This window comes from Rhodnius prolixus, unplaced genomic scaffold (genome assembly GCF_049639745.1).
Source record: "Rhodnius prolixus isolate KJV_2025 unplaced genomic scaffold, Rpr scaffold_1, whole genome shotgun sequence".
Lineage (NCBI taxonomy): Eukaryota > Metazoa > Arthropoda > Insecta > Hemiptera > Reduviidae > Rhodnius > Rhodnius prolixus.
In genome coordinates this window covers 64,450,256-64,476,071 of record NW_027411581.1, presented here as the reverse complement: position 1 = coordinate 64,476,071, position 25,816 = coordinate 64,450,256, and the positions used below count along the sequence as shown (strand labels likewise).

General features: G+C 31.6%; 3 protein-coding genes and 2 long non-coding RNA genes across 6 annotated transcripts in view; 4 read left to right on the top strand and 1 right to left on the bottom strand.

The window, feature by feature from the left end:
- The first annotated feature begins 3,973 nt into the window (after positions 1-3,973).
- Positions 3,974-6,754, top strand: LOC141448779 (uncharacterized). The gene has a single exon (XM_074117405.1). The coding sequence runs from the start codon at positions 3,974-3,976 to the stop codon at positions 6,752-6,754; it is 2,781 nt and encodes a 926-aa protein (XP_073973506.1).
- Positions 6,755-15,424: 8,670 nt separating this feature from the next.
- Positions 15,425-21,545, top strand: LOC141446102 (odorant receptor 13a-like). 2 transcript variants are annotated; one of them, XM_074112518.1, is made up of 6 exons: positions 15,425-15,815; positions 16,553-17,039; positions 19,925-20,024; positions 20,814-20,918; positions 21,192-21,347; positions 21,444-21,545. In XM_074112518.1, the coding sequence occupies exons 1-6, from the start codon at positions 15,458-15,460 to the stop codon at positions 21,495-21,497; spliced, it is 1,260 nt and encodes a 419-aa protein (XP_073968619.1). In that variant the 5' UTR covers positions 15,425-15,457; the 3' UTR covers positions 21,498-21,545. The 2 variants fall into 2 exon arrangements, with proteins under 2 accessions (XP_073968619.1, XP_073968620.1); XM_074112519.1 differs by lacking the exon at positions 21,444-21,545 and having other exon boundaries at positions 20,814-20,925; positions 21,192-21,325.
- On the bottom strand, positions 20,235-24,700 carry LOC141446109 (uncharacterized). The gene is made up of 4 exons (XR_012453488.1): positions 24,411-24,700; positions 23,335-23,406; positions 21,651-21,799; positions 20,235-20,710 (listed from the first exon to the last, which is right to left on the bottom strand). It is a non-coding gene; the product is annotated as an uncharacterized lncRNA (long non-coding RNA).
- Positions 23,943-25,816, top strand: part of LOC141446103 (uncharacterized) — a 26,793-nt gene continuing 24,919 nt past the window's right edge. The window contains exon 1 of the mRNA XM_074112520.1: positions 23,943-24,195. Within this exon, the coding sequence (XP_073968621.1) occupies positions 24,009-24,195 (187 nt within the window). The 5' untranslated portion in view covers positions 23,943-24,008. The remainder of the gene's footprint in view (positions 24,196-25,816) is intronic.
- LOC141446106 (uncharacterized) overlaps positions 25,389-25,816 on the top strand; it is a 4,986-nt gene continuing 4,558 nt past the window's right edge. Inside the window, exon 1 of the long non-coding RNA XR_012453486.1 lies at positions 25,389-25,742. This is a non-coding gene — a long non-coding RNA (uncharacterized lncRNA). The remainder of the gene's footprint in view (positions 25,743-25,816) is intronic.

The window sequence follows — 25,816 nt, the reverse complement described above, 5'->3', positions numbered from 1 at the left end:
ACTTTCTCTTCCTTTAGTATTATTAGCACATTCCAGGATTAGATGGTTGGCGTCTGCTATTATTCCAAAAGTACTTGGAACACTGGTGCGCTGTATCCACACCAATCCTGGCTAGATGGTGCGGCGAATAATTGTGGTTAAACCTCATTCTAATGACAGTGCTAACAAACTTCCTATTGTTGTTATCTTTTCTCGCCTTTCACAATTCGTTAATACAGTAAAATTACTCCAATGATATCAATGAAGTATTAATGAAATGTTGGGTTATTTGCTGATTTGTGTACCTTTTTAGTGTTTAATCAACCCTTATACATAACATTTTAAAATGGTAAGTTTTTGTTAAAGAGATTTACTTATTCAGCTAAGTTATATCTGCTTTACATATTTTCTTACGTTTGAAATAAGCAATACATTCATTATATTATCCTGATATGGAATTAAGATGGAACCGTTACTACCACTGCAAACATCTTTTAAAATAATACTTATAGTTGCCGTCCACAAAAGAATCCACAAAAACAATTTTATGGTAAAATGTTTCCAATAAAATAGAAAAGTTTTTGTAAGTGAACAGCAAAATTAAACTGCCATTTCAGTATTTCTTTTTAAGAAGAGTAAGAAAAATTAAACAGTGATTACTTGACTTCTTACTAAAGAAAGGGGCAAAGACAGATTAAACATCAAAAAAGTCAATTCGACCCTTTAACAGCTGTAAGATGACAATTTATTGTAACACAGCAAAGCTCGAACCACTTCTTCCCGCCACATATACCCAAAATCGGACGAAGATTATTGATAATAGTATAAAAAAAAAGCTTTATACAAGTGGGGCAACACCATGATGTCATTGACTTCCAGATCCACAAAAGCTATATCAATAATGAATTTCGAATCGAAAAGACGAATAAATCATGCAAAAAGGATCACACGCCAATAATAGATTCTAGAACATCCATTAGCAGGTGAAAGAGCAAAATAACTACTTAATGTCACGTAGAAAAGCCCTAACTTCCTGCCAAACCATAATAACAAATGGTTAAGATTGAAAGCAATTAATATCAATAATTTTAGAGAGGCCTCAGATAATTGGGGCAAACGTCCCTTATTACTAGAAACAGCGTTGACACCACCATAAAATGTAAACATCAAAAATGATATATCCATCAATTATTGAGCAAAAATTTCCCTACTATTCGGTAAAGAATTCATTAAAACATGATGAATACGAAAAGAGATATAGAGGTTTGAAATTTGAAGTAGTTGCAAAACCTTCAACATTTAACCTTCTATTTCTCTTGAAATATTATCACTAAAAAAAAGCGATTTTATGCAGTTATAGAGTTAAATTTCTCTACATTTTGGTAAAGATATGATTAAAATATGATCAGTAAGAAGAGAGATATCGAGGTTTGAAATTTGAAGTAGTTGCAAAACCTCAAAAATTCCACCTTCCATTTCTATATAACTATTATCAGCAAAACAATGCGAATTATACAAGTTATATAGAATACTATTCTCTACACTTAGGTATAGGATTCATTAAAATCCGTAAAATAGGAAGAGAGATATAGAGGTTTGAAATTTGAAGTAGTTGCAAAACCTCCAAAATTCAACAATCTATTTCTCTATAACTATTATCAGCAAAACAATGCAAATTATTTCATTTATAGAGAACAGTATTCTCTACATTTTGGTATAGAATTCATTAAAATCCGTAAAATAGGAAAAGAGATATAGAGGTTTGAAATTTGAAGTAGTTGCAAAACCTCAAAAATTCCACCTTCCATTTCTATATAACTATTATCAGCAAAACAATGCGAATTATACAAGTTATATAGAATACTATTCTCTACACTTTGGTATAGGATTCATTAAAATCCGTAAAATAGGAAGAGAGATATAGAGGTTTGAAATTTGATGTAGTTGCAACACCTCCAAAATTCAACCTTCTATTTCTCTATAACTATTATCAGCAAAACAATGCGAATTATTTCAGTTATAGAGAATAGTATTCTCTACATTTTGGTATAGAATTCATTAAAATCCGTAAAATAGGAAGAGAGATATAGAAGTTTGAAATTTGAAGCAGTTGCAAAACCTCAAAAATTCCACCTTCCATTTCTATATAACTATTATCAGCAAAACAATGCGAATAATACAAGTTATATAGAATACTATTCTCTACACTTAGGTATAGGATTCATTAAAATCCGTAAAATAGGAAGAGAGATATAGAGGTTTGAAATTTGAAGTAGTTGCAAAACCTCCAAAATTCAACAATCTATTTCTCTATAACTATTATCAGCAAAACAATGCAAATTATTTCATTTATAGAGAATAGTATTCTCTACACTTAGGTATAGGATTCATTAAAATCCGTAAAATAGGAAGAGAGATATAGAGGTTTGAAATTTGAAGTAGTTGCAAAACCTCCAAAATTCAACAATCTATTTCTCTATAACTATTATCAGCAAAACAATGCAAATTATTTCATTTATAGAGAATAGTATTCTCTACATTTTGGTATAGAATTCATTAAAATCCGTAAAATAGGAAAAGAGATATAGAGGTTTGAAATTTGAAGCAGTTGCAAAACCTCAAAAATTCCACCTTCCATTTCTATATAACTATTATCAGCAAAACAATGCGAATAATACAAGTTATATAGAATACTATTCTCTACACTTAGGTATAGGATTCATTAAAATCCGTAAAATAGGAAGAGAGATATAGAGGTTTGAAATTTGAAGTAGTTGCAAAACCTCCAAAATTCAACAATCTATTTCTCTATAACTATTATCAGCAAAACAATGCGAATAATACAAGTTATATAGAATACTATTCTCTACACTTAGGTATAGGATTCATTAAAATCCGTAAAATAGGAAGAGAGATATAGAGGTTTGAAATTTGAAGTAGTTGCAAAACCTCCAAAATTCAACAATCTATTTCTCTATAACTATTATCAGCAAAACAATGCAAATTATTTCATTTATAGAGAATAGTATTCTCTACATTTTGGTATAGAATTCATTAAAATCCGTAAAATAGGAAAAGAGATATAGAGGTTTGAAATTTGAAGTAGTTGCAAAACCTCAAAAATTCCACCTTCCATTTCTATATAACTACAATGTCGACAAAAACCTTATTACAACAAGTCGGCGATCTACTAGACTCAAAACTTGACTCACAATTTAAAAAACTTGCCAGTAAAGAGGACGTAAATAATTTAAAATCCTATATTGAAAGATTACTAGAAGAAAATAAATCCCTGAAGTTATGTGTTGATAAACTACAAGAGAAAAACAAAAATTTAGAGCAAAGAATTGAATATTTGGAACACATTCATCGAAAAAATAACTTGGTATTTATAGGATTAAACGATTCAAATGAGACAGGAAGAAAGTTTATATCTCAATTCTGTTACGATAATTTGGGCATTGAAATACTACCTGATGAAATAGAAAGAGTAATAAAAATAAAAATCCCAAATAAAGAAACGTATCTACACAGGGTTACATTTTGTAATAATCAAACAGTCGAGAAAATTTTAGGGAATAGCAAAAAACTAAAGGGAACCCAAGTCTACATTAATAAAGATTATACATTTACAATAAGACGCAAACGAAGAATGCTCTTCCGCTGTAGACAGGAAATGCTCCAAAAAGATAATAGTAAAAAAAATTTTATAAGAAATGATACCCTATTTGTTGACAATAAACAGTATTACTGGGACGAGGAGGCAAAATGTTTGAAGGAGAAGGAAAAAACACTCACATTGAAACAGGGTGATGCGGGGAATAGACTTGAACACACAAAAATGGAAGCATAGCAATTAGATGATTGTAAACAATTAAACAACAATCCCAGAGAATATAAGTTCAAGGAAAAAAGTTGTAACGACATTACTATTTACACATACAATTGCAGAACACTAAAAGAAAATATTAAACTCGAACAATTACTAGCAGAAATGCAAAACGTAGAGTGGGATTTAATGGGATTATCGGAAGTGAGAAGAGATGGAGAGCAATGTGTAAATATTAACAATAATATAACATTCTACCATAACGGGAAAGGAGTGGTGGGAGGTACAGGTTTCCTAATAAATAAAAATCAAGAGAAAAATATTATTAGTTATAAATCATACAGTGAAAGAATATCAAAAATTATCTGGAAGTTAGAGCCTAAAGTTGGAAAAAGAAGTAGATTAAAAATAATACAAGTGTACGCGCCCACCACAGCCTCTACAGAAGAAGAACTAGAAGAGTATTATGAGCATTTAAAGATGGCCCTAGATGAAGATATTTGCAAGTATACCATTATAATGGGGGATATGAATGCAAAAATTGGAAAGAATGAAGGTGAAAAAGCAACTGGAATGTTTAGTTATGGAGAAAGAAATGAAAGAGGTAAGCGTCTAGTTGAATTTGCCGAAAGTAATAAGCTATTTATTATGAATACATTTTTTAAGAAAAAAGAATCAAAAAAATGGACTTGGATTAGCCCTGATGGCCAGACTAAGAATGAAATAGATTTTTTTATAATAGACAAAAAGGATATTGTACAAGATGTTGATGTGGACAACGGAATAAATACTGGTAGCGACCATAGGGCCATCAAAATGATACTGAAACCTGGGATAGAGAAAAAGAAATGGGAATATAAACCACGATATTTGCGGCAAAGTACTCAGATATTAAACAGTAAGAATTACGAAAGTATATTAAAAAAGAATTTGAAAATATATAGAAAGAGGGAAGATCAGGATGTCGAAGAACAGTTAAAAGAAATAGAAGAAGTAATTAAGAAAACAACATGTGAAGTAACCGAGGCTAGAGAAATCTGCAATAGACGGAAGATACCGAACGAAATAAAGAAATTACTAGAAAGAAGAAGGTTAAAAAGAACAGGGAAGGCAAAAGTAGAATTTGCTGAAATATCTAAGCTCATTAGAATTAAATGGAGAGAATGGTCAAACGAAAAGAAACTCAATGAATTGAAAGAAACAATAGATTCAGGAAAAAGTGTGAAACAGTGCATCAGACAACAGCAAATAGGAACAAGTAAAATGATATCAATAAAGGACGCAAACGGAAGAGTGAGAAGAGAAATAAATGAAATAGCAGATGTAATCTGTGAATATTATAAAAATTTATATAGTAGAGATGTGGGAGATAAAATAGAAGAAACTTCGTTACAAGAATGTTATACTGAAAATAAATGGGAAGAGGAAAAGGGCTTCCACGATTCTTGGTCTGTTCTAGAGGAAGAAATTCATTATGTAATACGTAACTTGAAAGAAGGCAAAGCAGGAGGAATTGATGGAATTACAAACGAAGAAATAAAGGCAGGAGGAAATGTTTTAGTAGGACTACTCTGTAAACTATTTAATACCTGCTTAGCAACGAAAACAATACCAGAAATATGGAAGAAAGGAAAATTGATACTGCTGTTTAAAAAGGGGGAGAGGCAAGAAATAAAAAACTACAGACCAATAAATCTTCTTTCAGTTGTTTACAAAATATTTATGGCTGTAATCACTAACAGAATAGGCGACACCCTGGAATCAGCCATAACACCAAACCAAACTGGATTCAAAAAAAACCATTCGACAAATGACAACATTTTAGTTATCCAGCAATTGATCAGGAAATCAAAAGACTACAACTTCCCGCTAATCCTGCTCTTCATCGATTTCGAAAAGGCCTTTGACCGTGTGAAAATAGATGTTATACTGAAAACACTGAAAAATCGAGGAATAGAAAAAATATACATGAATATATTCGAATGTATTTATGGAAAGGCCAAGTTGTTTTTTAAAATTGAAAATACTGGACGAGAAATAGAGATAAAGAGAGGCCTAAGACAAGGCGACGTACCATCTGCAAAAGTCTTCAATGTGATACTAGACGAAGCCTTTAGTAATATGGAATGGCAGGGGAGAGGAGTAAGAATAAATGGAGAATGGTTGAATGTCCTGAAATTTGCGGATGATATTGTATTGATAGGGAAGAGCATATTGGAAATAAAAGCTATGTTAGAAGACTTGATTAGAGAGGTAACAAAAGTAGGTTTAGCAATAAATGGGAAGAAAACAAAAATTATGTATTTAAATTGTGACGAAAATACTCAAATACTGAAAATAGGAGAAGAAGAGATAGAGAGTACTGATAGTTTTATTTACCTGGGGCAGAAAATCACAAAAGAAGGAGAATGGGAAGAAGTGGTAAGAAGATGCAGCTTAGGATGGTCAGCATTTAATAAATATAAACATCTGTTACGATCCAAGGTGGAAATAGAGCACAAGGCAAAACTATTCAGAACATGTGTGCTGCCAACTATTATATATGGTTGTGAAACATGGACCTTAAGTGCAAAAATAATAAAAAAACTAAGAGTGACTGTGAGATCGATGGCAAGAATAATGCTAGGAATTACTAGAAAGGATAAAAAAAAGAAACAGTGGATAACAGAACAATCACTTCTGGTGGATGTCGGTAAAATAGTGACAGAAAGAAAATGGAACTGGGCAGGGCACATAGTAAGAACAAAAGATGAGAGATGGTCCAAAAAAATTATAGAATGGTATCCCAGAGAAATGAAAAGAAAACGAGGAAGACCATCCCGCACCTGGGAAGAAGAGTTTAGAAAAGTTTGTGGGGGAGTTACCTGGATGAGAGTAGCTAGAGATAGAAGAGAATGGGAAAGATTGAAAACCGTGTATTCGACAGTGTGGTTATACCAGGACTAACTCAAGTTATTAAATCAAATCAGTGTAAAGTAAATAGGTGATGATAAAATATAAGAGTGTAAAGAGATAATAAGTGAAATAAGTAAAATTTATGAAAAATTCAATATATAAGTAATTTAAATGTATTCATGAAATTGAATTATAAATATGATTTGAATGTAAATAGGAGTAAAAACCAGTTCAATTAAATCAAAGCTAAAAAATGTACATAATAACAGGAAAGAAAAAAATATTTTATTCTGCAAAAAGGGACTTAACTTTATAATTTCTATTTTTTCACTTTATTGTTTATCTAACACATTTAACTAGAGTATTAACAGCACTCTAACCTTTAAAGGTGCCACGGCTTACAGCCGATTTGTTTATGTATTAGAACTGTGTAAAAAAAAAAAAAAAAAAAAAATGATGAAAAATGTCAATTTGTAAATCAAAACAATAAATGGCTATTATTATTATTATTATTATCAGCAAAACAATGCGAATTATACAAGTTATATAGAATACTATTCTCTACACTTTGGTATAGGATTCATTAAAATCCGTAAAATAGGAAGAGAGATATAGAAGTTTAAAATTTGAAGCAGTTGCAAAACCTCAAAAATTCCACCTTCCATTTCTATATAACTATTATCAGCAAAACAATGCGAATAATACAAGTTATATAGAATACTATTCTCTACACTTTGGTATAGGATTCATTAAAATCCGTAAAATAGGAAGAGAGATATAGAGGTTTGAAATTTGATGTAGTTGCAAAACCTCCAAAATTCAACCTTCTATTTCTCTATAACTATTATCAGCAAAACAATGCGAATTATTTCAGTTATAGAGAATAGTATTCTCTACATTTTGGTATAGAATTCATTAAAATCCGTAAAATAGGAAGAGAGATATAGAGGTTTGAAATTTGATGTAGTTGCAAAACCTCCAAAATTCAACCTTCTATTTCTCTATAACTATTATCAGCAAAACAATGCAAATTATTTCAGTTATAGAGAATAGTATTCTCTACACTTTGGTATAGGATTCATTAAAATCCGTAAAATAGGAAGAGAGATATAGAGGTTTGAAATTTGATGTAGTTGCAAAACCTCGAAAATTCAACCTTCTATTTCTCTATAACTATTATCAGCAAGACAATGCGAATTATTTCAGTTATAGAGAATAGTATTCTCTACATTTTGGTATAGGATTCATTAAAATCCGTAAAATAGGAAGAGAGATATAGAGGTTTGAAATTTGATGTAGTTGCAAAACCTCCAAAATTCAACCTTCTATTTCTCTATAACTATTATCAGCAAAACAATGCGAATTATTTCAGTTATAGAGAATAGTATTCTCTACACTTTGGTATAGGATTCATTAAAATCCGTAAAATAGGAAGAGAGATATAGAGGTTTGAAATTTGATGTAGTTGCAAAACCTCGAAAATTCAACCTTCTATTTCTCTATAACTATTATCAGCAAAACAATGCGAATTATACAAGTTATATAGAATACTATTCTCTACCTTTTGGTACAGGATTCAATAAATTCCGTAAAATAGAAAGGGAGATATAGAGGTTTGAAATTTAATTAGTTGCAAACCCTCCAAAATTCAACCTTCTATTTCTCTTTAACTATTATCAGCAAAACCATGCGAATTACATCAGTTATAGAGAATACTATTCTCTACATTTTGGTGTAGGATTCATTAAATTCCGCAAAATAGAAAGAGAGATATAGAGGTTTCAAATTTGATGTAGTTGCAAAACCTCCAAAATTCAACCTTCTATTTCTCTTTATATATTATTAATAAAACAATGCGAATTATATCAGCTATAGAGAATACTATTCTCTACATTTTGGTATAGGATTCATTAAATTCCGTAAAATAGAAAGAGAGATATAGAGGTTTGAATTTTGGAGGTTTTGCAACTACTTCCAAATTCAACCTTCTATTTCTCTTTATATATTATTAGTAATACAATGCGAATTATATCAGATATAGAGAATACTATTCTCTACATTTTGGTATAGGATTCATTAAATTCCGTATAATAGAAAGAGAGATATAGAGGTTTGAATTTTGAAGTAGTTGCAAAACCTCCAAAATTCAACCTTCTATTTCTCTTTAAATATTATTAGTAAAACAATGCGAATTATATCAGCTATAGAGAATACTATTCTCTACATTTTGGTATAGGATTCATTAAATTCCGTAAAATAGAAAGAGAGATATAGAGGTTTGAAATTTAATTAGTTGCAAAACCTCCAAAATTCAACGTTCTATTTCTCTATAACTATTCTCAGCAAAACAATGCGAATTATGTCACTTATAGAGAATAGTATTCTCTACATTTTGGTGTAGGATTCATTAAATTCCGTAAAATAGAAAGAGAGATATAGAGGTTTGAAATTTGAAGTAGTTGAAAAAACCTTCAAAATTCAACCTCCTATTTCTCTTTATATATTATTAATAAAACAAAGCGAATTATATCAGCTATAGAGAATACTATTCTCTACATTTTGGTATAGGATTCATTAAATTCCGTAAAATAGAAAGAGAGATATAGAGGTTTGAATTTTGGAGGTTTTGCAACTACTTCAAAATTCAACCTTCTATTTCTCTTTATATATTATTAGTAATACAATGCGAATTATATCAGCTATAGAGAATACTATTCTCTACATTTTGGTATAGGATTCATTAAATTCCGTATAATAGAAAGAGAGATATAGAGGTTTGAATTTTGAAGTAGTTGCAAAACCTCCAAAATTCAACCTTCTATTTCTCTTTAAATATTATTAGTAAAACAATGCGAATTATATCAGCTATAGAGAATACTATTCTCTACATTTTGGTATAGGATTCATTAAATTCCGTAAAATAGAAAGAGAGATATAGAGGTTTGAAATTTAATTAGTTGCAAAACCTCCAAAATTCAACGTTCTATTTCTCTATAACTATTCTCAGCAAAACAATGCGAATTATGTCACTTATAGAGAATAGTATTCTCTACATTTTGGTGTAGGATTCATTAAATTCCGTAAAATAGAAAGAGAGATATAGAGGTTTGAAATTTGAAGTAGTTACAAAACCTCCAAAATTCAACCTTCTATTTCTCTTTATATATTATTAATAAAACAAAGCGAATTATATCAGCTATAGAGAATACTATTCTCTACATTTTGGTATAGGATTCATTAAATTCCGTTAAATAGAAAGAGAGATATAGAGGTTTGAAGTTTGAAGTAGTTGCAAAACCTCAAAATTCAACCTACTATTTCTCTTTAACTATTATCAACAAAACTATGCGAATTATATCAGTTATAGAGAATACTAGTCTCTACATTTTGGTACAGGATTCATTAAAATCCGTACATTTTGAAAAGAGATATAGAGGTTTGAAATTTGAAGTAGTTGCAGAACCTCCAAAATTCAACCTTCTATTTCTCTTTATATATCATTAGTAAAACAATGCGAATTATATCAGCTATAGAGAATACTATTCTCTACATTTTGGTATAGGATTCATTAAATTCCGTAAAATAGAAAGAGAGATATAGAGGTTTGAAATTTAATTAGTTGCAAAACCTCCAAAATTCAACGTTCTATTTCTCTATAACTATTCTCAGCAAAACAATGCGAATTATGTCACTTATAGAGAATAGTATTCTCTACATTTTGGTGTAGGATTCATTAAATTCCGTAAAATAGAAAGAGAGATATAGAGGTTTGAAATTTGAAGTAGTTGCAAAACCTCCAAAATTCAACCTTCTATTTCTCTTTATATATTATTAATAAAACAAAGCGAATTATATCAGCTATAGAGAATACTATTCTCTACATTTTGGTATAGGATTCATTAAATTCCGTAAAATAGAAAGAGAGATATAGAGGTTTGAATTTTGGAGGTTTTGCAACTACTTCAAAATTCAACCTTCTATTTCTCTTTATATATTATTAGTAATACAATGCGAATTATATCAGCTATAGAGAATACTATTCTCTACATTTTGGTATAGGATTCATTAAATTCCGTATAATAGAAAGAGAGATATAGAGGTTTGAAATTTGAAGTAGTTGCAAAACCTCAAAAATTCCACCTTCCATTTCTATATAACTATTATCAGCAAAACAATGCGAATTATACAAGTTATATAGAATACTATTCTCTACACTTAGGTATAGGATTCATTAAAATCCGTAAAATAGGAAGAGAGATATAGAGGTTTGAAATTTGAAGTAGTTGCAAAACCTCCAAAATTCAACAATCTATTTCTCTATAACTATTATCAGCAAAACAATGCAAATTATTTCATTTATAGAGAACAGTATTCTCTACATTTTGGTATAGAATTCATTAAAATCCGTAAAATAGGAAAAGAGATATAGAGGTTTGAAATTTGAAGTAGTTGCAAAACCTCAAAAATTCCACCTTCCATTTCTATATAACTATTATCAGCAAAACAATGCGAATTATACAAGTTATATAGAATACTATTCTCTACACTTTGGTATAGGATTCATTAAAATCCGTAAAATAGGAAGAGAGATATAGAGGTTTGAAATTTGATGTAGTTGCAACACCTCCAAAATTCAACCTTCTATTTCTCTATAACTATTATCAGCAAAACAATGCGAATTATTTCAGTTATAGAGAATAGTATTCTCTACATTTTGGTATAGAATTCATTAAAATCCGTAAAATAGGAAGAGAGATATAGAAGTTTAAAATTTGAAGCAGTTGCAAAACCTCAAAAATTCCACCTTCCATTTCTATATAACTATTATCAGCAAAACAATGCGAATAATACAAGTTATATAGAATACTATTCTCTACACTTAGGTATAGGATTCATTAAAATCCGTAAAATAGGAAGAGAGATATAGAGGTTTGAAATTTGAAGTAGTTGCAAAACCTCCAAAATTCAACAATCTATTTCTCTATAACTATTATCAGCAAAACAATGCAAATTATTTCATTTATAGAGAATAGTATTCTCTACATTTTGGTATAGAATTCATTAAAATCCGTAAAATAGGCAAAGAGATATAGAGGTTTGAAATTTGAAGTAGTTGCAAAACCTCAAAAATTCCACCTTCCATTTCTATATAACTATTATCAGCAAAACAATGCGAATTATTTCAGTTATAGAGAATAGTATTCTCTACATTTTGGTATAGGATTCATTAAAATCCGTAAAATAGGAAGAGAGATATAGAGGTTTGAAATTTGATGTAGTTGCAAAACCTCCAAAATTCAACCTTCTATTTCTCTATAACTATTATCAGCAAAACAATGCGAATTATTTCAGTTATAGAGAATAGTATTCTCTACATTTTGGTATAGGATTCATTAAAATCCGTAAAATAGGAAGAGAGATATAGAGGTTTGAAATTTGATGTAGTTGCAAAACCTCGAAAATTCAACCTTCTATTTCTCTATAACTATTATCAGCAAAACTATGCGAATTATTTCAGTTATAGAGAATAGTATTCTCTACACTTTGGTATAGGATTCATTAAAATCCGTAAAATAGGAAGAGAGATATAGAGGTTTGAAATTTGATGTAGTTTCAAAACCTCGAAAATTCAACCTTCTATTTCTCTATAACTATTATCAGCAAAACAATGCGAATTATTTCAGTTATAGAGAATAGTATTCTCTACATTTTGGTATAGGATTCATTAAAATCCGTAAAATAGGAAGAGAGATATAGAGGTTTGAAATTTGATGTAGTTGCAAAACCTCCAAAATTCAACCTTCTATTTCTCTATAACTATTATCAGCAAAACAATGCGAATTATTTCAGTTATAGAGAATAGTATTCTCTACACTTTGGTATAGGATTCATTAAAATCCGTAAAATAGGAAGAGAGATATAGAGGTTTGAAATTTGATGTAGTTGCAAAACCTCCAAAATTCAACAATCTATTTCTCTATAACTATTATCAGCAAAACAATGCGAATTATTTCAGTTATAGAGAATAGTATTCTCTACATTTTGGTATAGAATTCATTAAAATCCGTAAAATAGGAAGAGAGATATAGAGGTTTAAAATTTGATGTAGTTGCAAAACCTCCAAAATTCAACCTTCTATTTCTCTATAACTATTATCAGCAAAACAATGCGAATTATTTCAGTTATAGAGAATAGTATTCTCTACACTTTGGAATAGGATTCATTAAAATCCGTAAAATAGGAAGAGAGATATAGAGGTTTGAAATTTGATGTAGTTGCAAAACCTCGAAAATTCAACCTTCTATTTCTCTATAACTATTATCAGCAAAACAATGCGAATTATTTCAGTTATAGAGAATAGTATTCTCTACATTTTGGTATAGGATTCATTAAAATCCGTAAAATAGGAAGAGAGATATAGAGGTTTGAAATTTGATGTAGTTGCAAAACCTCCAAAATTCAACCTTCTATTTCTCTATAACTATTATCAGCAAAACAATGCGAATTATTTCAGTTATAGAGAATAGTATTCTCTACACTTTGGTATAGGATTCATTAAAATCCGTAAAATAGGAAGAGAGATATAGAGGTTTGAAATTTGATGTAGTTGCAAAACCTCGAAAATTCAACCTTCTATTTCTCTATAACTATTATCAGCAAAACAATGCGAATTATACAAGTTATATAGAATACTATTCTCTACCTTTTGGTGCAGGATTCAATAAATTCCGTAAAATAGAAAGGGAGATATAGAGGTTTGAAATTTAATTAGTTGCAAACCCTCCAAAATTCAACCTTCTATTTCTCTTTAACTATTATCAGCAAAACCATGCGAATTACATCAGTTATAGAGAATACTATTCTCTACATTTTGGTGTAGGATTCATTAAATTCCGTAAAATAGAAAGAGAGATATAGAGGTTTGAAATTTGAAGTAGTTGCAAAACCTCCAAAATTCAACCTTCTATTTCTCTTTATATATTATTAATAAAACAAAGCGAATTATATCAGCTATAGAGAATACTATTCTCTACATTTTGGTATAGGATTCATTAAATTCCGTAAAATAGAAAGAGAGATATAGAGGTTTGAATTTTGGAGGTTTTGCAACTACTTCAAAATTCAACCTTCTATTTCTCTTTATATATTATTAGTAATACAATGCGAATTATATCAGCTATAGAGAATACTATTCTCTACATTTTGGTATAGGATTCATTAAATTCCGTATAATAGAAAGAGAGATATAGAGGTTTGAATTTTGAAGTAGTTGCAAAACCTCCAAAATTCAACCTTCTATTTCTCTTTAAATATTATTAGTAAAACAATGCGAATTATATCAGCTATAGAGAATACTATTCTCTACATTTTGGTATAGGATTCATTAAATTCCGTAAAATAGAAAGAGAGATATAGAGGTTTAAAATTTAATTAGTTGCAAAACCTCCAAAATTCAACGTTCTATTTCTCTATAACTATTCTCAGCAAAACAATGCGAATTATGTCACTTATAGAGAATAGTATTCTCTACATTTTGGTGTAGGATTCATTAAATTCCGTAAAATAGAAAGAGAGATATAGAGGTTTGAAATTTGAAGTAGTTGCAAAACCTCCAAAATTCAACCTTCTATTTCTCTTTATATATTATTAATAAAACAAAGCGAATTATATCAGCTATAGAGAATACTATTCTCTACATTTTGGTATAGGATTCATTAAATTCCGTAAAATAGAAAGAGAGATATAGAGGTTTGAAATTTAATTAGTTGCAAACCCTCCAAAATTCAAGCTACTATTTCTCTTTAACTATTATCAGCAAAACCATGCGAATTATATCAGCTATAGAGAATACTATTCTCTACATTTTGGTATAGGATTCATTAAATTCCGTTAAATAGAAAGAGAGATATAGAGGTTTGAAGTTTGAAGTAGTTGCAAAACCTCAAAATTCAACCTACTATTTCTCTTTAACTATTATCAACAAAACTATGCGAATTATATCAGTTATAGAGAATACTAGTCTCTACATTTTGGTACAGGATTCATTAAAATCCGTACATTTTGAAAAGAGATATAGAGGTTTGAAATTTGAAGTAGTTGCAGAACCTCCAAAATTCAACCTTCTATTTCTCTTTATATATTATTAATAAAACAATGCGAATTATATCAGCTATAGAGAATACTATTCTCTACATTTTGGTATAGGATTCATTAAATTCCGTAAAATAGAAAGAGAGATATAGAGGTTTTCGCTCTTTTTGCTCTTATTTAGCAACTTTTTTTCTTCGAAATCTATTGGATCTGGGGTGTTGCAAAAAAATCGCAGTTATAAAGGAGTAATTGCCCTATATTATAAAGAAAATGGGAGAAATTTATCTTTTATAGAAAAAGAGAAAAATTACGCTTTTTTTTTCGATGAATTTTCGTATGAATAAATGAAAGACATTTTGAAAAACAGGTTAAACCCACACGTAGATTAAGTTGTCGTTTCCATGCTGATTTGCGACGGTAACCATAGTCATTTCAAAATTTCTTTCACTTAGAGAAAGTTGGCTGTTCTGTGGTAGGTAAAAAAATTTTATCTACTTAAGATTTTTAAATTAAAAATTGAACCAAGGGAACAACAACACCTGCTTGAATTTTTGAAAATGTTAAACCACATTACGTGTGGTTGATTGTTTTTGAATGATGTATAAAGTTTGAAGTACCAAAGCACATAAAATAGATACAACCTAAATCATACTGTGTTCAGTAATGGACTATTTCACGGATGATAAAGATGTAGAAAAATTCTTAGTTGAGGAGTATAAATATTTGCCTTATCTAGCTCTCACTTATGCGTCTTGGAACAGAAAAAATGTTCCAATATCTTTAGCACAATACATTATTTACTTCACCATTTTTGGATTCATGATATTTGCTTTCACTTACACGGCTTATCTTTGTCTTGACGATATCGCTGTATGGTCGCAAAGTATTCATTTCGCTATAGTCGGCATTATATGCTGGACAATTTGTTTAACTGGATTTTTCTCAAGAAAGGAATTTATAATTTCACACCGTAACATGATGAGCAGTTTTTGCGAGTATCAATCAGGTGATTTCCTAAAAGGTAGGTATTCTATTAGTTTTTAGTCTTCTAATAATTTGCAGTAAAAGAAATTAAGAAGAATGTTTAAAATGTAGCTTCTACCGAAGATTTTTTTTTTAACAAAAATTAAAGTATCTGAATGTAAGTCAATTTCTTTTTAAATTAAGGCGCATCACAATATTTCTTTGCCTTTCTTATTGTAGTGCAGGTCTTCAGACAGTATGCTCTCGTTAAAACCGGCAAAGAGAGAGATCCACTTGGTCTGTGTGCAATAATAAGCTACTAGAAAACAGACAGAAAATAGGTTCCCAAGCATCCTGTAAGTTGAGAGGGAAGCAACCAGTCTTCACGTATAATCTCTCTGATGTCTCCAATGCGCTCTACCCGATAAACCAATTACCGATTTACAAAAATTAACCCTAAATTATAGACTAGGAGTGTTTTAGAATGATTCCTATTCATCTGTATTTTTCTGTAAGAGGGTTTTGGAAGCCGACAAATTGGGAAAAACTGAATTTATTATGTTAAATTCAGATGCTTTACTCAATTTTCTAGGGAGGATATACCTCGCCCCAGTAGCAGTTACAGACCAGGATCTCTGGGGAGTAACCAGAAAGGAGAGGCGCCACATCCCGAAAAACTTCAATTCATTTCTCTACCAACCGACATTTTATTCCACGAGAAAACTGAATCTAAATATCATTCTAACACTTTTTTAATAATACTCTTTAATTATTAATTTCTTTAACAATATACAGGTTTGATTAGAAGAAGACAAAAAGAGAAAAAAATACTGCTTATATTTTGGCCTTGTTATTATGCAGTTTGCGCCCTGATTGCAACGATAATTGCACCAATGATAGACATTTATATCGGTGTAAATTCTGACGTAACAAACAAAAATGGCGTATTTCTTAAATTGCCATTAGCACTATGGCTGCCATTCGATGTAGATAATTCTATGGTGCTCTATTTGGTGGGCGTTTTTCTTATAGGAGCATATTGTGCTATAAGCGCCTTATCAGTATCGTCAGGAGTTTTAGTTGCTACTTTTATCAAACAACAACTATGCCTACAATTAAGATTGCTCAACTATTCACTTAAAGAATTAGAAAATAGATCTAAAGATGAGTACAAGCGAAGATCACAAAATCCTGATCTGTATAATGATGAGGAAAGGAAGTATTCCAGTTGTTACAAAGAATGCCTTAAACAAAATATCAAACATCATCAAAACATAATCAGGTAAATTGAAAACTATGAAGTTATTTTTCATTTTTTAAAATAATATAGCTGTTAAAAACATGCACGTGAATTTTTTGCATCCCTCATTCAGTCGAACGTTTCAAAACATTTTTTCGGAAAAATTTTATTTTGGAGAGACTTGAAAACAGTGAAACTTAAAAACTACATTTTTGTTAAGGGCCGTTTTAAATAAAATAATGTTCGCTGAAAACTTGGCAAAAATATAACCTAGCACAAATATAACCTATTTTCTTGTAATTTTTATTATTTATTTTCGTGTAAATTTTTTTTGTTTATTATTAGACTCTTGGATAAAATGCTTTAACATCCGAGCTAATGAAAAGTTAATAATAATCAAAAGGAAATTCGCCATTTACTATGATGAAAATCGAAATAAATAAGCTGACTTGAATAATTCACTCTAGTACATTTTTATCTGTTATTTTTATGATATTCAAGTTGGGCTAATGTAAAGAATAGCGCCCGGAGGTGTGGCCTGTTTATTTTTAGGGCATGCGCAGTGCAGCACACTTACCGTTGACTTTTTAAACTACTTCCCGCCAATGTTCAAAATATTCTTTTTAAATTTCTCAACTTCCCGCTAATGTGCTGTATATAACTTTTTTGAACTTACCAATTTGTATTTAGCGCGCATGCGCAGTACACTTACTGCACAGTAACTGCTTCCTTTTTCAATGTATTATCAGTTCCCGCCAGTGGCTACATGTGCTACGTTTTTAGCAATTTTTGTTACTTTGTAGGTGCCTATTTTTTTGAAACTCCATTAAAATGAGTGTTTTGAATTTAGAGTTCTTCTACTTGTTAAAGCATGAATGTAATATGAGTGAGGATGGAGAAATGAAAGTTTTGCAATTTTGTATGGATGTTGCTTTAATTGGTAGAAGATATGTAGGTTAATCTTTACAATAGCTCCCCAGAGGCGTGGCCTGTTTTTTTTAGGGTGTGGGTAGTGCAGAGCACCTACCGGGGAAAATAAAAACTACTTCCCGTCAATGAGCGGATGGTGCGAATTTCGTAGCGCTTATGTTTAGCGCGCATGCGCAGTACACATACTGCATAGCAACTGCTTCCTGATTAATGTATTAATAGTTCCCGCGAGTGTTCTGTATGTGACCGGAGGTGCCGTTTTTTTGTAACTTTATGAGTATGAGCGTTTTAAATTTGCGGGTTTTTTTAAATTAAAGCATGATTGTAGTGTGAGTAAGAATGGAGTTCGACAAGTATACCCTCCTCAGGAAAAGGACTCCACAGAATAAGGTAGTTTCTTTTGTGTTGTTCTGTGTAATTATTGTAATGAATGTTGTGACAAAAATTAAAAAATTGAGGGTGATTAGGTAGGTTAGGAGGGGGTATGGGGGGAAGAAAAAATCAGGGGGTGTGGGGGGCGAAGCCCCCCATTAAGAAATAAATAAAGAATTCGAAGTTATTCTGATTCGGTGCTACCATATAACCCGCTAGATTTAAGTGTGAATATAAAATAAATAAATAGTTTTATATTTATATTTGAATATGGCGGGTTCTATAGTAACAGCGAATCAGAATCACTTCGAATTAGGCCACGCCTCTGGGGAGCTATTGTAAAGATTTACCGATATGTATGTCCGAAGTGTGGATGTGATATGAAATTGAGTAAACAAAATAGTGCAATTGATAAGTACGAATGGAGGTGCCGAGAGTATATGTGGCGAGATTTTCTGGAGGGTGTAGCTGCCGTATACAGGCCGCCTGAAAGGGATTAGCCATATTAAGGTAAGCTGTTTTTGTTTCTATCATTATTTGTTTGAATCGCGTGTGTGAACTCTTTTAAACATTAGGGATTTTATCTATTTAGGTAGAAGGGGGTGTGGGGGGCGAAGCCCCCCACAATGAAAAAAATTTATAGCAGGGGTGTGGGGGCGCAGCCCCCACCAAAAGGGGGGGGCACAGCCCCCCACGAATTTTTTTCATTCTTAAATAAATAATTCGAAGTGATTCTGATTCGCTGTTACCATATAACCCGCCAGATTTAAATGTAAATATAAAATAAAGAAATCTTTTTATATTTACATTTGAATTTGGCGGGTTATATGGTAACAGCGAATCAGAATCACTTCGAATTAGGCCACACCTCCGGGCGCTATTCTTTACATTTACCTTCAAGTTTTCTTTTTATTTTTGGAAATTTTAGACGTTCGGTCTTCGAAGAGAAAGGTTTGGGATATACGGTCTTTGTACTTGAACGGGAACTACTCGAATAACAGCCATTTAGATAATACATCCAAAATTTACTCTAATAAGCTAGAAAACATATTCATTTTAGACTGAAAAATATCCTTCTTCCGTTAATACTCTTTCATCAAGACACTTTGTAGCCGTCTGGGTGGTAGATTTGACAGTTGAGGAGCTCCTTCAACTAGTTCTCAGCCCGGACTTGACATCCACTGGTTTTGCTTGTATTGCTTTGGAATTTCCTAAGATTGTTTGGAATTTTATTCTGTTTTTCGAGAAAAAAAACATCAAACAGTTGGCTAATAAATCGGTGCAGAATATAGTAATCGCCTATTTTTTCAGGCGAGGCTTCACGTTTAACTACTATTCAAGTAAAAGGGAACGGAGGTGAACCTAAATACTTTACCATTAACCTTTTTATTACTTACAAATAAAAAATAGCTGCTTGCGGATTCCGAAATGGGGTTCTCCCACTTGCGTACCCACTGCACCAAAACATATTTCGGCTCAAGTAATGAATAGTAAAGTTTTTTAAAAGAAAAATGCCTATAAACCAATTTTTAAATTGTAAGGGAAAACTTTGTTGCACGTTTAGTAAATTTATCAACATTATGATTCTAAAGTTAAATGTTCTAAAAATTATAAAACTTTAACAGCAGGTTTAGACAATATGAACGGCTGGCCAGCGTGGCAATGAGTGTACCATTCATTGGTGGAGCAGTACTTCTAGCCATGGCGTGCATTCATATTATATCTGTAAGTCATACAAATGAGCACAGACTCATTCAAATATTTGTTGAACAAATATTTAACTTAATTTATTCACTTATTAAAGAGAATTCGAATCAGTTTACTGCTCTAGGCCAACAAGACCAACGTACCAACAACATGCCTATGTGTGTCAAAAGAACCAGTAACACATAGTTGTTCATTCAATCATAAAATTGGATAACTTTTGCTCATTTTTCCGCGGCGATGAAACAAGTTACAAGAGAACTTCGAGATAACCTGCTTTCTGAAGCTAACTCACCCATTACTCACTTCCTGAAGATCCCCAGATAACCTGCTTTCTGAAGCTAACTCACCCATTACTCACTTCCTGAAGATCCCCCATGATTATCTCACACCTGGTAAATGCCCAGAATCTCTAGGAACTATAACACAGTGACCATCCAACTTTCCTGGAAACTCCCAGCAAATTCTCTTCTTTAGGGACCACTCCCTAAAGCCTTTAAACCCTTCACTCAGTAGCTCGAAGTAAGACTGTGCCCAACCTTCCAACTTGTCCAGATTTTCCAAAGATGACACCCTTTACCCAGCTACTCTCAACCAGATAGAGAGTTATATGGGGTTGAATACCATTTCTGTTGAAGTGGTTCCTGGATAGCAGCTGTCCCGAGCACGATGAAGTAGAGGAGATAGGATTTCAGATGTCCTAAACTCTGTAATATTAAAATTTTTAGTTGAAAAAAAAGTCATTTTTTTAAAAAACATTATTCTGGTTGGCATTCTAGCTAAAATTGTTTACTTATTTATTTATTTTAGGACGACTTAAGAATCGGCCCGAAAATAACATCAACTTTCTTAGTTTTGGGCGAAATGACGAACATGTTAATGTTATGCATGTACGGAGAGCAAATGAAGCAATTGGTAATTGGTAATTAATTACTGTTTTGTCTAGAAAAACAAATAGAATATCAGTTTTGTTATTCTAAATACCTAACTTTCAAAATATGGATCTTCGTTTTAATTATACTTTTTAGATTCTGCACGATTTTTTGCTATATAAAATATTTTCTGGTAAAAAAAATAAGTAGATTTAGATTGCATGTAGAATGGTCTTGATTTAAAAATTTGACCATTTTTTTTTATGCCTTATAATAAATCTCAAATTTTATTGATCTAAATCTCTCACAAATTCAGGGTGAAGAAGTTCGAGTAAGTGCTTACTCAATAAAATGGTACGATCATGATGAGAATGTTAGAAGATCAGTTTCCATTATGCATTTTGGATGTTTAATACCATTGGAATTTAAGGCAGCCCATATTTTACAACTAAACATGCAAACGTTTGCTACGGTTTGTTACAATATTTACTAATTCATTTCAAAAATTTGTTAATTACTTTCTTCTTGTATTTTAGACAATAATTTAAATTAATAAAAAATTTTTTAGGTCATGAATTCTGCATACTCTTATTTCAATGTAATGTATGCATTTAAGGAATAATCATTTCTCTCCTATACAATTGGATGTTTAATAAATAGATTATTTCAATCATTTAAAGGGGCAATAAAGGATATTCCAGCACGATATGAAGAAGAATTTATGTGACATTAAATAATAAAATTTAGTTCTTTAAACAATACAAAAATAATGTACTTTTTCTTTCCTTCTAAATCGGATTCTCTGTTCCCAAATATCCTCTTCCCAAGTCTTTGCTGGCCTTAATTTACCTCCTCTTCTCGAAAGGTTTCCATTTCCTCAAACTTCACTGGCCATCTCTTCGCGGCTAGGTGTTATTGAAACGTCTAGCTTGGACAAAAGAAGTACAACTTTTCACTGTACAGATTTTACAGATTCTTTTTTTTTTTAAATTTACTTTTACCATTTTCTTAATTTTGTAAAGATAAATTTATACTAGATCTAGAGGGGGGAAAAAAAGTGATAGATCTATTGAAACCAGTGCTGTGGAGCGGAAATTTGCTACCCAAGAACCAAGAGGCTGATCTTTACATCGATTCTCCAAAGTAACCTAGTGTATGCCGTAGAAACATTGGGTGTTGAACAGAAGACAGCGCGAGAGAAGACTAGGAGTCCCTAGCAGTAGAAATGGATTTTTGGAGGAGATATCTGCAGGATGATCGAGGAATGTTAATATCAGGGAAAGGATGGGAGTGAAGAGAAACGTCCTGGAGATTAGGGAGAGACTAAGGCACTCACTTGGTATGGACATGTAAGGAGGATGGGTCCAGAGAGATTGAGGTGGTGATGGACAGCGAGGTGGATGGCCGGAGAAAGAGAGAGAAAGACCCAAAAGTGGGTGGAGGGACCAGGTGAAGGAGATGATGGCCGGGATATGGTCTGACAGAGGAACAGGCATTTATTCGCGATGGCTGAAGGGAACCACGAATTGTGGAGAACGCTAAAAAAAACCTAAATTATTTGTATTTATTTATTTTTGATTAATTTTATTGCATTTTAAGAATATTCTTTTTAATGTACTTGAGAATTGTAGATAATGTGAGTTTGCAAATCAGTTATTTTCTCTGATTGCTACCAGAAGAAATGTGGAGAAGGATTCGTTGAAAATGGGAGAAATCTGTTTCTTTCACAATTTCCTCTCAGTTTATTTTACAATTTAATTTTAATTTCTCTTACGCACATACAAAAAAAAGCCATGAAAGTGAAAAAGTAATGCGAGTTTTTAAGCCAGAAAAATAAAAATGTTAACACATTTTTCACATACATACATTAGTTCTTGAAGTTGCTACTAGGTATCAGCATGTGCTTAAAGTATCAATTTTTTTTACTCTTAACTGGACTTTAGCAATTTTACGTGGAAGTTTATTTGAAACAAGCAAATTTGATTCTTAAAAAATTCTTATTTATTGAATGCGGTGATGCGGGAGTATTTTTTTATTTAGTTTTTTTTTAATGGGGAATTAAATTTAATTTAATAAAAAAAAAAAAAGAAAGAAAGGGTAGCAGTACTCGAACCTGGGATCTCCGAGCAAGGGACCAGTGCACTAGTCACTGAGATAATACCTGCCCCTATTCGCCATGTTTGCCACAATGGATCCTTGAAGATTACGGTGAAAATAAGAATCCCCTAGCTCACTTACTCCTTCTCCCCATTTGTTTTAAATTAAAAAAAAAAAAAAAATAGATTTCTGGTGTAAAATGCTCTCATGACTTCCTTTGATTACAACTGATGAAATACAATTTTCTTAAAAGTACTTTGTTCTTAGAACTTATTCCGCCAGGTGGCACTATCTCACAACTTATTTTCTTCAAATTTAAAATTAACTTACATATTGAATGCTTATTAATATGTTTTACCTACAATGAGGTCGTTCATTACGTCCCCTGCACTTCAGGCAGTAAATCGTTAGTCACCTCTCCTGCCAAGACTTCTCTAAAAACATTTTTTTATAGATCAAAATGGATGCAATCAGTTTTCAGGAAAATTGTGAGAGACATTTTAGAAAAAAATAAAATGAACCATCGATTCAGTAAATTGTACATTATGGGTTTTTAAATTTCCGTTTGCAGAACAATACGCACGGGCAGACACACACGTAGACCAATAAGCGAAACAACTTTTTTCGGTTTCAGGAGTACTCAGAATTCCTAATGAAATCTTAGAATCGAATTTAAGCAAAATCACAATAACTTTTTCTTATTAGTAAGAGCATGTAACTTAAAAAAATTCTGAATAAGAAACAAATAATATTTAAAGTTGAGTATTTATGCATAAAAGACTTCTCATTTTAGTATTCTCCTTATTATTACTTAATTTTCCTTTATTAATGTATAAATCTAAATCAAAACAGTTCTTCTGTAAATCGATTTTATTTTTTTTCTTATATTTTCACATGAACAGAGTAAATCCTTTCACATTCCTCGGAGCAACAAGTGCCACAGCTAAGCCAAGCGCATGCTCGTAACTTCATTAAACATCGCATAAGAAAAGATTATTTCTCCAGAGGCCAGCTAGCAAATACATTAGTTATAAGTATGGGCTGCGCCAGTAGTGCTCCACTGGTACAACAAGGATTGGACGCAGCTAGAAAAGCTGTTTCCAGAGATGCAGTAGAAGAGAAGACTAAATCCATGGCTAAGGATGCTATTGAATCGGACCAAGCTAAAGGAATACTGGAATCAGTTAATAATGCTAAGGATGAAGCAGTTGAAAAAATGGAAGGTGGGATGTCAATTTATATTTTTACACTATCTTTTTTTTGGCCTTCTTTTGCACTGTTTGTTGTTTTTAAATTTGATTAGCAGATTGTTGTAATCCGTTAAAGCAAAACTTTTACTAACGAAGCTTTCAGTTGTATAAAGTTCTGAACAGATCTTTTAAAAATAAACTGAGCTATTCATCCGATAAGACGTGAAAAAAAATAGTATGTAACTAACCTGAAACAGCGGCTCATCAACTAATTTTCTCTAAAATGTAATTAAAGTATTGCTTGCTCTTCCTGAGAATCTTGAAAATAAGTACACAAAGTTACGATAATAGATGCAATCTGAGGGAAGGAATTAGCACAGGGGTTACTAGATTCTATCGCAGAGATCACTCACTGGTTTTGAATCCAGCGCCCTTAGATTTTCTCTTCCTAGGAGCTTCTTTACTGTTTACTGTAAGGTGATGAACAGTGTTGCCAGCAACGAGAGAGGCAGAAAGTGCACTGAATAAAAGTTTTGGGGGGGCCAGATGTTGAAGCACTTTAAATTTAAAAAAAAAAAAAAAAATTGTTGCAATATGATTGGTAATAAAATTTTATTTAAGTTCTGCTATTTGCTGTGAAGAAATATATAAGAGGTAGATTTGATCCATCCAGTTGTGAGCATGGTAGCCATGCTTTTAAAAATCACTATTCTATGTGGGCATTATCATAGAGAAGAATGTGTGTTCAAAAGGAAATTAATAATTCTTTCTTAAGATTGTAAAGGGAGGGCTATAAGAAAAACTCGCCGCGACCAAAAAGATCTGTTGTGGGTCCCTGAAGTATCAGTGCTTTGGCCTACAATGTTTACGTTCGATGATGAGCTAGAAATTGCTTGCAGGTTCACTACAAACAAGGATTTGTGCAGGTATCTGAATTGAGTGAATGTTTAGGATGCCAGCTTGTTATTAGCTGAGGAAACTTCCATGGAAGATTGCCTAGTCCACTTCGTCCTTCGTTGTTTACAAACACCCCAAAAATAGGAGGGGGGGCTAGATATTTGTTTCATTGATTCTAGCATTTCTGTTGATATCCTAGACTAAATATGTTACCTTCTACGCATACAAAAACAGCTTACTGAGGTAGTTTACTGCTTGTTGAATCTAATTGATTTTTAGGGAATTTCAAGCAAACTTCAGCTGTTAATGAGCAAACATTGCACACTTTTCTGTCTTTCATTCTGTAAATTTTGATCTACAACTTTGGTACTTTTTGAAAAAAAAAAAACTCGTTCTATGCTTAGATTGATATTCAGAGTGTAATGGATTACACTAAAAATGTTTCTGTTCTCGTTATTCAAGTGTGAAAAAAAAAGCAAAAACTAACCTTTTTGTACTTTTATTTAGTTAGCAAAAAATTACTGCGTTGTTAACTTCGGATGTAATTTGTTGATGTATTACTGAAGATGACCTTTCTAGGTCAAAACCTCCATTGATTAATAAAATAATTTGATGAAATAGTCACTGTAGGATAGCGTCAAGCCATATTTTGCCGTTCGAAACTTGTGCAGAATCTTTAAAAGGCAAGTAGATTGAAAATACAGTTATTATTACACTTAGCATATCAAAAATGAAATCTTTTTTCCGGACAGTTAAA